The sequence below is a fragment of the Podarcis cretensis genome, assembly GCF_951804945.1.
Source record: "Podarcis cretensis genome assembly, chromosome: 5".
In the NCBI taxonomy this organism is placed as follows: Eukaryota; Metazoa; Chordata; class Lepidosauria; order Squamata; family Lacertidae; genus Podarcis; species Podarcis cretensis.
The window spans coordinates 4,720,352-4,734,657 of NC_137174.1; the positions used below are offsets into that span (position 1 = coordinate 4,720,352).

Consider the following 14,306-nt stretch of genomic DNA (forward strand, 5'->3'; position numbering starts at 1 on the left):
AGTCTACCACCTCCCAAGGGAGTCCATTCCACTGTCAGACAGCTCTTACTTTCAGAAGTGTCACGGTCCGATTTACGGGCAGTTGAAGTCCTGGCTGAGGACGTTGGGACCGGGGGCAAGATGGCAGGGTGGGAGTCCAGAATCCAGGAGCCAAGGAGCCAAGGGTATGAGGATCAGAAAGCAAGGAGTCAAGAAGCCAAACACAGCAAGGCAGGAAGTGTGTTGCTGTGACAAGGAGCCAAAGGGAAATGCTGACTTTATATCCCTTCCTGGCTCTTGCCACCAGGTGCTGTGAGTTACCAGGCGGCCTCACCTGTGCGGCTGCACCTTGCCTCTTCAGAACAAACTTAGGAAAGCCCCAGTCCTGCGAAGCTTTACCGGTCACAGGGCCTGGCTCCTGCATGCACTCCTGACAAGATGGTTCTGTCTGATGCTTAGTTAGAATCTCATTTCTTGTAACTTGAATCCATTGGTTCAAGTCCTAGCCTTCGGAGGAGGAGAAAACAAGCTTGCTCCATATGACAGCCCTTTAGATGTTTGAAGATGGCTATCATATTTCCTGTCTCCTCTTTACCAGGCTAAACATAACCCAACTCCCTCAACTGTTCCTCATAAGGCTTGGTTTCCAGACCCTTGGTCATCTTGGTTGGCTCCCCCACCCAGTCTAACCCTACAGCCCAATACAAAAGGGGTTTGGATTGCTCTACAGTGGACCAGGGCCAGTCATATCATTAGGCAAAATGAGGCAAATCCCAAAGGACAGGAAGCAGCAGAAAGATGCTGAACAACCGTGTGTGCCACTTGACCTGTTTCCCCTAAATTAGCCTGCTGCCCTCAGGTGCAGTGGAAGGGTGTATCATCAACATGTTATCAGAACAAAAGTCCAAACGTCCCATCCCAGCCAATAAAACGAGATACAGCAGGTGGAAAGGTAAAAGAAGAGTTTATTCTGGCTGCAGTCCAGAGTCCTGTTTTGGATCACTCCAGAAGGAACAAGCCCCCAGACAAAGCAGGTCCAAAGCATTTATACTTTGCATATTGTAGCAAACACAGAGACACATGATCTTCTGTGTCACTGTTGGCCAGGAAAGCATGTGATCAAGTCATGCTTGAATCAGGTTCTTCTACTTGCCATCCAGACAGGTATTCACTGACCCTTATCTCGAGTTTAGGCCTGCTCGGCATAACTGGACTTGCAGTTGCAACTGTGGACACGTCTTGCGTAGTCATGGAGACATCTTGCCTTGGGAATGTGTTTCTGCAGACTCAGCACTTAGCAGCCTGAAGTCATCTGTGCCTAGTTCTCAGGGTTGTTAGCCTGCTGGGCATGGGATGTGGCCAAAGTTCTTATCAAGCCAAGCAGAAAATAGCCTGCCCTGTGATTCGCGCCACTTGTCCTGAGATATTTTTTTTTTTAAATCAATTTTTATTAAGATTTTTAAACATAAATGCAAATATAATAAACAATGTAACATATATCATAACATAATTTCTTAACTTCTTTGGACTCCCTCACGTCTTCCGCTCCCACTTGCATCTTTGTCAATTCTTGCCCGCAATTTATCATCCTGTTTACATTCTTATGTCCCATTCATTTAGAATATAATCTAATAGTTCTCCCAAAGGTTTAAGGTTTTCCCTCAATCTCACTTATCATCCTAATTGCATCTAATTTAGTGGTGGTCAATTATTTATGATCTAGCCTCCATCTTAACATTCAACCAAATTACAATGCTTTTTTAAGTAAATCTTAAATTTCTTCCAATCTTCTTCAACCTTCTCTTCTCCCAGGTCTCGGATTCTGCCGGTCATCTCGGCTAGTTCCATATAGTCTATCAGTTGCATCTGCCACTCTTCCAGTGTGGGTAGATCTTGAGTTTTCCAGTGCTTAGCGATGAGTATCCTTGCTGCCGTTGTTGCATACATAAAAAATGTTCGGTCCTTCTTTAACACCTTCTGGTCGACAATACCCAAAAGGAAGGCCTCTGGTTTCTTAGTAAAGGTATACTTAAAGGTATACTCTTCCCCTCCATAATTTCATTGCTAACCTCCATCAGTGGTTGTATCAAATAGTCTTTTAATGTCTTATAATACTTGGAGGTCAGCCCATCTGGCCCTGGAGATTTGCCCATTTGCATATTCTGAATGGCTTGTTCAATCTCTTGTCATGTTATTTTGCAATTCAGGATTGATCTATTTTCTTGTGACAATTTTGGTAGCCCATTTTTTTCCAGAAATTGTTTAATCTCGACCTCATCTTGCGGCCCTTGAGTGTATAATTTTTTGAAGTATCTCTGGAAGCACTTTCTAATGTCCACAGGGTTCTGAATATTTCTTCCTTCAATCTCTAAATTTGTAACTGTATTTAGTTTTTGTCTCCTCTTCAGCTGCCAAGCTAGCAGTTTTCCACATTTATTCGCCGATTCAAAAGTTTTTTGTTTCATTAATTTAATCTTCCACTCTATTTCCTGATTTATCAATTTAGAATATTGGGCTTGATGAAGTTTAATTTCTTTCAGAGTCGGCTGTGACTTCGGATTTGATCTTAACTTCTTCTCTAATTCTTTAATTTTCTCCAAGATTTTGTCTTTCCTCTCATTTTGTATCCTTTTCTTTACAGCATTCTGTTGAATCAGGAACCCCCTCATCACAGCCTTACTTGCATCCCAGATGATTCTTTTTTCCACCGTAGTGTTCAAATTTATCTCAAAATAATCTTTCAAAACTTTTTGGGCCTTCTTAATAATCTCCTGATCTCTAAACAAATTGTCATTCATCTTCCATCTAAAGGAGCCGGTTGGTAGCAGTGTCATGTCCATCTTTAGTGCATTATGGTCGGAGCAGGTCTTTGGGCAGATTTCCACCTTTCTAACCTTAGGTGCCAGACCTCTAGATATCCATATTTGGTCGATTCTTGTCCAAGTCAGCTGGGCTTCAGAGAAGAATGTTCCCTCTCTTCCCAAGGGGTTCTTCGTTCTCCAAATGTCAATCAAGTCCATATTGTCAGTCATTTCAAAAAAAGTCTTTGGTAGTCTGCCATCTTTTGTAACATTTTGGCTTTGTGACTTATCCATGTTAGTTGATACGACCCCATTCATATCTCCCATCATAATGATGTTATCATAGTCCAGATAATCCAGCATAGTCTCATGCAGCTTCTTGTAAAATTCCGATTTCCCCTCGTTTGGTGCATAAATTCCTAATATCAAGATCTTCTCTCCTTGATGTTGTATCTCAATTGCTAAAATTCTTCCATATTCATCTTTAAATAAAAGTTTAGGTGACAGGCTCTCTTTTGCATATATCACCACCCCTCTCTTCTTTACTCTATCCGAAGATATAAATTCCTGGCCAAGTCTTTTATTTATTAACACTTTTCTGTGGAGCCTAATCACGTGAGTTTCTTGTAGGCAAATAATATCCAATTGTTCCTTTTTTAATATGTGGAAAATTTTCCTCCTTTTTTCCGGAATATTACAGCCATTTATATTCCAACTCAAAAGTTGCAGAGACATCCTGAATAAATCTGGTTATTTTCCTGGGGGTGGTGTCTTATTCGCTGGATCTTCCGGTTCCAAGGGTGCAGGTACCGCTGGTGCTCCAGGCCCAGAGGGTGATTCAATTCCTTTTTGAAGGTCCTCTCCGTATGCAGTCAAAAATTTATCTCTTATCTTCCAATGTTCTGATTTTGACCTTCTTCCCTCTAAAAGTGAAAGATAATCCTTGGGGGAACTCCCACCTGAAGATAATTGAATTGCTCCTCAACAATCTAACCAATTCGAGGTAGCCAGATCTAAGGTCCAGCAGTTGTTTAGGAATATCCTTGTAAATTTCAATTCTTTTGTCCGAAATGTCCAGTGACTTTCCGTAGTGTAGGCCCAAAATCTTATCCCTTTCCTCCTTTGATCTCAATATTATCAAACAGTCTCTGGGTTTCTCTTTCTTTATAAGTCTTCCAAGCCTAAAAGCTGATACGATTTTAAAGTCCTTTTCCTCTAAGTTCCAAAACTTGGAAAGTTCTTTAGTCAAAAACTCAGCTAAGTTGCCTTCTTCCACTTCTGGTATCGACCTTATCCTTAAGTTACTCTCCCGATTCCGCAGTTCTGTCATAGAAAGATAAGTCTGATGTTCATCTACTTGTTTGCGGAGTGGTCTTACCTCTTGTTCCAAAATTCCAAGTCTTTGACTAGTATCTTCAGCCAATTTCCGATTTTCTGCTATGGCCCCCGTCAATTCTCCAATTGCTTGTGCGTTCTGTGATACTTGTCCAGTTAGTCTATTTAAACATTCTGCACTTGTCCTGAGATTTGATCCTACCCCTTGAAACTCAGAACAGGTTAAAACCTTAACCTTAAAAGGGTAAACATGCAGGTGCAAATGAACATTCAGATACACATTTGCTTGTGCACATGGAAATCAACTGTATATTACACCTGTTAAATTGGCTAAAATGTATAAGGTAAGCAATAAATGTTGGAAATGTAAAGGAAATGTTAAGAAAATCAACTGCTCCAAAACTACATCAATCTACCCCATTGGATTTTTTACAAGAGTGTTTCATTTGTAAAATTGGGTATCATTGCATGAGGACTTTGCCAGCACACAAATGACCATGACCAGGAACTGACCTTTTTACTGTTTTTCATTTTTGCCTTATTACATGTATTATCCATTTTATTACCCATGGTGGGACTACACAGGACTGTAAAAAAAGATGCAACAGAATCCATCCCTTCATAATTAAAAATTGAATTCAGTCCAGTTACAGATAAGTCTCCCTAGCCACTTGATTTTGGAAACATCTAAAAAGTCACATTATTCTATGGGCTATGGACTTTGCCAGACCCAATTAATGTAGCCGCAGTGGTACATGCTCTGGTGACTTCTAATTTAGACCTGCATCGTGCTGTTTGTGGAACCGCCCTTGAAGATAGTTTGGAAGCTGTTGCTAGTGCAGAACATGGCAGCCAGATTAGTGACTGGCACTGCAAATTTGGATCATGTGGCACCAGTCCTGAAGGCTCTGCACTGGCTGCCATGTTCTACTGGGCCCAATTTAAGGTGTTGTTCTTAGTGTGTAAAGGGGCACCCCTCCCATTATCTGCTGACTTGTGCTTTTAGATCCATGGGAGAGGCCCTGCTTGTAATTCCATCAGTAACGATAATTCATAGTGTGACAGCCCAGAAGAAGGATTTCTCTGTTAGGTGCAAAACTCATTCCTTTTGGAGACACAGTTGTCCCACTCATTAATTAATTTTCGGCGTCAGCTTAAGACATAACTTTTCCTTCAGGCATTTGGGGAAGGCTGAAGTGAAAATTGGTCTCTTCTACTGCTGGGTTGCTGTTTTTTTATATTGGTCCTATGGTTTTATGTAATAGTGTATGTTTAATATTTCAGTATATTTGTATTGAATTCTCTTTTGTACTGACTGCCCTGGAACCTTTGGGTGGAAGAGCAGGTTATAAGTGGAATAAATGAATAAACATTTGTGGTACTAGGTTTTCTTGTTTTCATTTATTTGTTTTGAAAAATATCCTGACACAGAAGTCATTTGGACCTTCAGAACAGCTCACCACACAAGTTTAAAGCAGCTGTGATACAAAAAATGTGACTACAACATACAAGACACAGAAAAGTAGCTAAAACCCAGGAAAGAAATCCAGGTACAGTGGTACTGTAAGAGGTCAATTTGCAAAATAATCAAATAAAAATACACATGTCACCAAACATATATTAAAACAGTACAAACACCTTATCAAACAAATTGCAATCCCAAGCAAATAATTATACAGGTAAGGCCATCTAAAATCGGGTCAGTCAGCATCTTCTAGAAAAAGGATGCAGCCCTTTCTAGGGAGCAGATTCCAAAGTGTGTCACCAATGATGAAGGGCATTCCCCTTTTGCAAGGCAGCCTGACCTCAACCAATCTTCTGATAACACCAAGGTTGCTGGTTCAATCCCTGTATGGGACAGCTGCAAATTCCTGCATTGTAGGGGGCTGGACTAAATGATCCTCAACATCCCCTTCCAACTCTACAATTCTATGATTCTGTGAAGCCTAACTTCAACCAAAGCTGCTACAGCAGATCACCAGTTGTTTACTTTGTTGTGCAGAGGAGCCCATAAAGGAGAATGTGATATCTATGTATACATAGGTTTACAGTGGCATAGACCAATAAAGGAGGGGGAAATTCAGATACTTTGGTGGTTTGGACAACACAAGTTTTCTTTTTTATAACATTTTTAAAATTATGTTAAAACTTTTTGCTTTACTAATGTCTAAACAATTATCTGCCACAAATATTGAACTGCTCATATTTGCAATTATAAATGCTGAACTAGACTGTTTATAATACAGTATAACTGGAATTGTGTGCTTTCAACTATGGCCCATCCTTTTGCTAAACATTTTGAAACTGATGCAATCTCCTCCAAATCTTCCTGGGTATTTTCTAACTTCAAAAGTGACACCAAAAAGAAGTGTTGTGTGAAATATTAATATGATGTTGGCATGATAGCACTGTGAGGGCAACCACCACTTGCTGAATGCTGTCAGAAAAGGAGTTTCTTATAGGTTATTGAAATGTATGTGGAAGGCTGTCTCTTTTATTTGACTGCGGCTATGATGAAGCATTTTATAAAGCCAAGAGCAAATAAAACCTACACTATTCTTTTCTCATTGCTAGCATTTTATGTGTTTTAAAAGATCGGAATAGTGATTGCAGTGCCTATCAGTATATGTGGTATGTTGCATAGAATAAGACAGGTCACTGCCCTATGAAGCTTCCAGTCTAAAGTTTGACACAGAGGAAACATCAAATTAGGGGGAAGAAGAGAGAATTATATACTATTGTTCTATTATATGTGCTATTATATGTTGCAAGTTTAGTTGCAGTTCCTAAGGTTTGTGCCAAAGGCTTCTTGGAAAAAGTAGACTGGTTGGGGGGAAGAAGCAAAAGCGTTGATAGCGTCATGGAGATGTTCTGGGAAGCAGTTCTAGGAATACAGGGGAGAAAGGGTGGTGTCTTTGCAGAAGCAGGAGAACTTTGGATGGCTGGGAATGGTAGAACTGGTCAAGGTTTAGGGTTATATAGGGATATAAGAGAAGAGAGATGAAAGCTGCAAGGCTACAGAGGATTTTGAAGATAAAAACAATGGTATGGTGTTACATAGGAAGCCAGTGTAAGCATATTAAAAGGGATGCAATTTGATCATGGAGATGGGATTAGTGAAAGGATTGAGCAGAAGAGTGCTAAATAGATTTGAGGGGATCAAGGTGAGACAGTAGGAAGGCCCAAGAGGAGAAGAGTGCAGTAATCTAGGGAAGAGAGAACTATGGAAGGAACCAGTGGTTTTTGCTGGCAGGAAAGAGGGTAAGGGATGTATTTTTGCAATATTGACTTGGCAAAGGACTGGGGGTGGAGAGTGGATAAAGGGAAGGCCACACACCAGTTGAGCAAAGTGGATGGTGACAACTGCTAAAAAATTAAGAGAGTAGAGGGTGTGGAGACAGAAAGCAGAGGTGTGGTCTTGGGTATATTGAGATTGAAATGACAATGAAGACTACAACCTCCAAGTTGAGTTTGTTCAGGTAGAGATAAAGATAAAGAAAAGTAATTATACCATTTTATTTTTTTTAAGATTCTATCTTCACAGATGCTACAAGTATACATTAATTGAATTTTTACAAAAAAACCTTGTGGAATATCTGGCAGGCACTGAATTTATGAACTTACAGGGTGGAATATGATTGCTGAACAACAATTCCGTTTTTCTACAGCTGCTTTCCTCAATATTTCCCCCCTCATTTTGCCATAGTTATGTTGATGAAGAAGTTCAAACAACTAATTTCATAGCCAGTTAATATTCTTTAAAACTTTCCCCCTCCTTCATCCTAGTAGCATTGTGGGCAAGTATAGTGCCAGTGATAATCTAAGTTCAGATTTTTGTGTGAACAGGCAAAATAATACTTTTCTACCTTCCCCACCCCCCAGGAAGAAGGTATATTACTGATTTTTGGTTCAATTTCTTTCTCTCTTGTTTCTAACAGATATAGATGAATGTCTGGTAAACAATGGTGGCTGTGACCACTTCTGCCGAAACACTGTGGGCAGCTTTGAGTGCAGCTGCCAGAAGGGATATAAGCTACTAACAGATGAACGAACCTGCCAAGGTAATTCTCCTTTTATCAAAGCTTGTTTATTTTTGTTTATTTTCAAATTAGTAATGTGATAAGCTTAAATTATTCAGTGCTAGAAATACAAGCCCATAAGATTTATATCTAGCATAGAGGCAGAGATATTTCGTAGAGAAATTGCTATAATTCAATGCTATAATTATTCTCAGAATATATGTAACATTCAGATAGGATGTTAAACCCAACTCCAGTTGAGGGAAGAAAAAGGTGATTTACAGGTAGAACCAGCAAAACGTTCCAGTTGTTTAAAGCAGCAAGAACGCCGGAACTGAAAGTCTTGAGTGTGTTCAGTGAATATCACCTACCTAGCTCTAGCCTATTGGATTTCCTTCCTTTAAACAGAACTAGGTCTTGATGTAGAGGCTAAACATTTGCCTAACACTCAGTTTAAGACCCATAGGGAAATTATGTGCTCTCAATAAGCAAATGTCTGTATATGTTTCAAATTTGGGAAGTGAAACATGGGTGCTTAGTTTGCTGAGGTACCACTGAGCAACCTGTTGACCGGATTCTCACCTTTTAGGTTTTCATTTTCAGTTAATATCTGGCATTCTTGGATAAGGTTTGCAAATCTTGCTGTGCAGTTCTTGATCCATGCTGACACCAAGGTTTTTGGTAGTATCTCAGCAAAGCTAATTGGAAAATACAACCTATTTATTTATTATTACATTTATATCCCACCTTTCCTTCAAGGAGTTCAAGGTGGTTCTCAGGTGACTCCCCACCTAGGCGGGGGTTACATTCTGAGGTCCCATGCAACTCGATGTGAGTTGATTGTGCCTTGCATGTTTCTCCTCATTTCATCTCTACAACAACCCTGTGTAGGGTTGAAAGATAGTGACTAGTCCTAGGTCACCCTTGGAGCTTCATGGTCAAGAAAGGTATTAGAACCTAGATCTCACAGGTCCTAATCCATCACTCTGCCCAAGAATGACTTATGAGATCCTGTGAACTGAGCTCAGGATGTATTTACTGGATACCACCAAACTATTTTCATATGAGTTGGGGCTTTAGAAATACTCTTATAAATAAAGAAATGAGTGGCCCCGTGTGAGAGAGTAAAAGCACAGCCAAGAAGCAGCTTGACCTAGCAATACAAACCCTGCACGAAGCACAGATCTGACAGCCCATATACTTAAATAACCACTCCCAAAAGTTGCGGACTATTCATCTGCAGAGTGAGCTGTATAGTACATGATATTCCTGTACAGAACTTTGAGATGGAACTTCAAGAAATCTTGTAGAAAACCTTGTTTCCACCCCAAATTTAATCTCACTTTGGTCTGTTTCTGTGCTTCAGTTGACATGAGATGATTTTCACAGCCATTGCTAGAACAAGGTGCACAGGTCCATTTGATATGGAAAAGTTGTTTCAAAGTTATATGCTTTTTGAACATCCCACAAAGGGAAATTTATATTTCAGAGAGCAAAGAAGGAAATGTGAAAAGAAAAATGTGCTTGTTGTGTGTCCTTTAGGGGGTTAATTTCAAAGCATCAAGAACACAGTCACTGTTTTACTTTTTTCTGATTATTTCAATAACTATAGAAGGCTTTTATTTAATGAATGCATCTGAACACTTTGAATATTTGCAGACTGTGTGAAGCATTAAATGGGGCGGGGAGTATTTTGAAGCATTGAACAATTCCTCCTTTCCCCATTCTTTATAGAATGTGTGGGAAATACCTTAGAAAATGAAAAGAAAGCAAGCTGAGCATAGGCTGGCACAGACAGCGCCACCTGAGTGGGCAGAAACAGCCCTGGGGATTTAGTTTGACAGATAAGAGCAAGTTGGGAGGCTTGGCAGTTGTAAGAATAATGTCAGCCCTGATGTTGCACAATAAGGTGACAGAGTCTTCAGTTCAGGGTAATAGAACACGATGTTTAAGCCAGACATCATCTCTCAGCCTAACCTAATTTACAGGGTTGTTTATGAGGATAAAGGAGTTAAGGTGGGGGAACGTGTATTTTAAAAAAAATATGATGAAAGAGAACGTGATGTAAGAAAATGTGATGAAAGAGAGAATGACAGTGACTTCGGTAAAAAAAAATTATACTTGAGGAGCCATTATATGAAAAAGCACCCGCATGGGAAATAATATTTACCTGAAATATTGTTAGTCAAAAAAATTACATGTTTTGAAGACTTGCCACGTGACTTGTCTAAGAATAGCAGAGAGTAGCTGAACCGCTGAGACCATCGCCCTGAGGCTTCAAATGGCAGCCTGACAGGAAGCACAAATACCACAGCCAGAGGCTCACAGCATCTCTCTTTTGTTCAGCCGGGGGAGCCTCAACATTTAACAACAGGAGCCACAAAAAGCTGCAGAAAATGCAGACATATTGGTTCGTAGTGGTACAGCATAGAAATGAATTGCAAGTATTTTCCTGTTTCATGCCTGAGGTACTTCGGGCTTCCAGACCAATAGCAGCTATATTGTTAATAGCACCTGACTCACAAAAACAGGTGGTTTCTTGGATAATTTAGCTCCTGTCTGGTGTTTTTAATTGGTGAACTCAAGCAGTCAACATGACTGCTGCTGCTGCTGCTGCTGCTGAATGACAGAAGGCTAATGGAGATCAAGGAATCAACAAAGTGTGAATCACCTGTATTTTGTTTCTTTCCTTACTGACATAATGTCATTGGTGTCTCTTGTTTTAAATGGAAGGAACAAGAGTGGTTTGAGGTTACTGGCCATGTCAGTTTATAAATCTCCTGCAGGCCTCCCCCTGTGTTAACTCGTGGCCAAGACATTTTTAAAGTGCTGTGGAGAGACTTGTGGCAGGTTATTTTTGGTGTTTTAATCCTCCCACAGTCTGTTTCAGAAACATTTAATTACATATTTGTTGAGAGATGAGGTAGCTGTTCATATTGTTTATGTATTTTTGCATCTGTTTTTATCCAGTTCACAGCTTCTGTTTATTTTAATTCTGCTTTATTTGGCAGCTAAAGAATTGCTTAAATTTGTGGAACTCTGATTTACATGTTCAGGAAAAGTAGGTGGCACAGCTCACTTGAGATTCTTCCGCTTCAGAATGCAGGCAAAGGGCTATTCAGGCAGTCAGATATAGGCTGCAAATGTATGGAAAGATGCAGAGCCTGTGCAAAGAAAACTAACATGTCAGAGAGCAGGATTTCAGAAAAATATTCTCCTTTAAAGTGTTTAGGCTCTTTAGAAAAATCAAAATGAAAGGCCACCTAAAACAAAAAAAATAAGGTTTTGCAGTCGGCCAAAGCATGCAAAAGAAAAAACAACTGTTAAGTCTCACCTTTTGAATGCACGGGGAGGAAGAATTGGCACTTGAGCTGAAGCAAAGAATAGCCTCCACATCTCAAAAGGAAAAGTATTAAGAACATAAGCAGAGTGCTGACTTATCTGGCCAAAGGCCCCTCTAGTCCAGCCTCCCATCCTCACAGGAGCCACCCAGATGCCCAGGTTGGCATTTGCATGGTCTCCAACTGCCCTGAAAATGCTAGGTAGGACCTTCATGAAAACCCTTAAGCCGTCATGGCCTCTCACTTTGTCACGCAGAGTCCCGAATTCCCAGTTGCAAGCCTTCCCTCCCCCTCCTTGTAAAAAAACCCCACCAAAATCTTTCCCCACCTTTTCATTCATTGCTTCTTCCATGTCCTGGCCAGGGAAAGAGAGAAGCAGCAACCTGCTTCAGGTTCTCATTTGCACAGATTTACCAGCTGCTCAGCAACACTGCACACAATGGGGAGGGTCTGCTCTGCCTCCAAACCTCTTAGGTCCCGGCCCAATTGGTTTGCATTGCTGCCTCACCTTTCCTTGCCAGTTTCATTTGGGAACCTCAAGTGTCACTGAGGTGTGTTGCGGGCATTTCCTCTTTGGGTCCTGCTTTGAAAAAGATGCAGAGAGATCTGATCCTGCAGCTTGTGCCTCTAGTCCCGGACTAGATTCCCGGAGTGTAGGGGCATTTGGGGAGGTGGGGAGGGGTCTTCCAGAGCAAAAACGCCTCCCTCCAAAGGCCTTTTCTGCTTGGCTTCTCACTTGGATGGAAAAAAGACATTGATTTCTCCCATGAGCTGAATTGGTGGCGCCTTCTGAAATCTGACGAGTCTCCCCATTTTGTGCATTTGGGTGAAGGAAAGTCCCAGAGTACAGTGGTACCTCGGGTTACAGACGCTTCAGGTTACAGATGCTTCAGGTTACAGACTCTGCAAACCCAGAAATAGTACCTCTGGTTAAGAACTTTGCTTCAGGATGAGAGCAGAAATCGCGCGGCAGCAGCGGGAGGCCCTATTAGCTATAGTGGTGCTTCAGGTAAAGAACAGTTTCAGGTTAAGAACGGACCTCCAGAATGAATTAAGTTCTTAACCTGAGGTACCACTGTAGCTAGGGGAGGGGATGCCAGGAGTGGGGGTGTCTTTGCAGCTGATTCAGCCAGGATCCACCCCAGCAACAGCGTTCTGCAGTTGCTTACACATTCCTAAGTTGCTCAGAAGTTTGAAACACTAAAAAAAGGAAATTTGTATATCTCTGAACCATAGGAGCCAACTCCTAGAGGCCAAGGGCCCTTCGCAACACCCCAAATAAAATATTTAAGAGGACCACCCCCACCCCCTTGATGTGCATTGTCATTCAAATGCTGTATGTGTGTCATGTCATGTGCTCAACTATGTGGAGTGGCCCTTACCCCTGGGGGCCCCCAAGATTGGCACCCCTGCCCTGAATTCAAAAGTGTATATGTCCCTGGACTCCAAAATAAACATTGGGACACTCCATATCATGGTTGTTCAAAGTTATCATGCTTCTAAAATACTCATAAGTGCATTATGTCATTGCATAATCTACACACACACACACACACACACACACACACACACACACAGTGGTGCCTTGGTTTAAGGACAGCTTAGTTTATGAACATCTTGGATTAAGAATGCTGCAAACCCAGAAGTAGGTGTCTTGGTTTCTGAACTTTGCCTTGGAAGCAGAACAAGTTTTGCTTCCTGTTGAGTGTGTCCCATTTGTAAATTGAGACCCCACTGCTATGGGAAAGCACGCCTTGGTTTAAGAAAGCTTTGGTTTAAGAACGGACTTCCGGAACAGATTCAGTTCGTAAACCAATGTACCACTATATATAGTTAGTTGCATTGATTTGGGGTTTTCTTTTCCTCTCAGCCTTCCCTAAACACAGTATACAAATTCAAATATTTCTGTGCTTAAAAATCTGCAGTTTTGTCCTCTAATAACTTGTACTTGACCAGAATGTAATGCTGAAGCAGTGATACAGATGTAGAATAGAATGTCCCTATTTTCATTTTGGGAATGTTGGAGGCTCTACATTTGGCAGAATACTGTCTCCAAGAGTAGAGATAGAACACAGCCTTTGCAGCTTGTAGCCATTGATAAACCTGTCCTCTGCAAATTTGTTTAATCCTTTTAAAAAAACCACCTTGTTTTTTACGTAAAAACCACCTTGTTTTTTACGTAAAAACCAGAGAGCTAGTGAACCTGGGTCTTTAAAACAGAATATTGTTGTCTCCTTTCACTATTTCACCCAGATGTAAATGAAACTATTTTGAGACCTTGTTATGCAAAAGGAAAGGAGATTGGACGTGGGTTGGGTTATAAACTTGAAGTTCAGCAGGAAGATTTACTGAGCTTTCCTCTTTCGTTTGTAGATGGAAATGTGGTGAGCAATATTAGACAGATGCAATCCTCGGAGGCCAAGCAAGAGGCCATCCAGAGGCCACCACAAGGAGGGTTACTCAGGTTATTTTCACATAAAAAGATTTTATCTCCAAACACAAAAAGATTTTAAAATAACATATTGCCCCAAGCCCACACAAACCCCATATTTGAACTGGTGTCCTCGTGGTCAGGTTTGAAGTCACTCCTCTAGAGAAGGGTGTGAAGCTGACTTCAAGGTCCAGTCTGTCTCCCAGAGAGGGAAGGGAACACCACAAACAGTGGAGTCCAGTCAGGGTTTGGAAAGCCTCTGGAAGGTGGAACACCTACAATTCCACCATTCGCACTTCATCCCTGCCACTATGTGCTTCATATTCATGGCAGAAGATACCAAGAGTTCAAGCAGTTTAAAAATACCCAGATTTCCAGTCTCATCGCATCCGTTTCAGCT

The 14,306-nt window shown here is 41.0% G+C and overlaps 1 protein-coding gene across 3 annotated transcripts in view; it reads left to right on the top strand.

The window, feature by feature from the left end:
• Nucleotides 1–14,306, top strand: part of SCUBE1 (signal peptide, CUB domain and EGF like domain containing 1) — a 193,620-nt gene that overhangs the window by 142,676 nt on the left and 36,638 nt on the right. For all 3 annotated transcript variants that reach the window (XM_079975127.1, XM_079975128.1, XM_079975129.1), the window contains one exon: nt 8,054–8,176. In XM_079975127.1, coding sequence (XP_079831253.1) covers nt 8,054–8,176 — 123 coding nt within the window. The remainder of the gene's footprint in view (nt 1–8,053; nt 8,177–14,306) is intronic.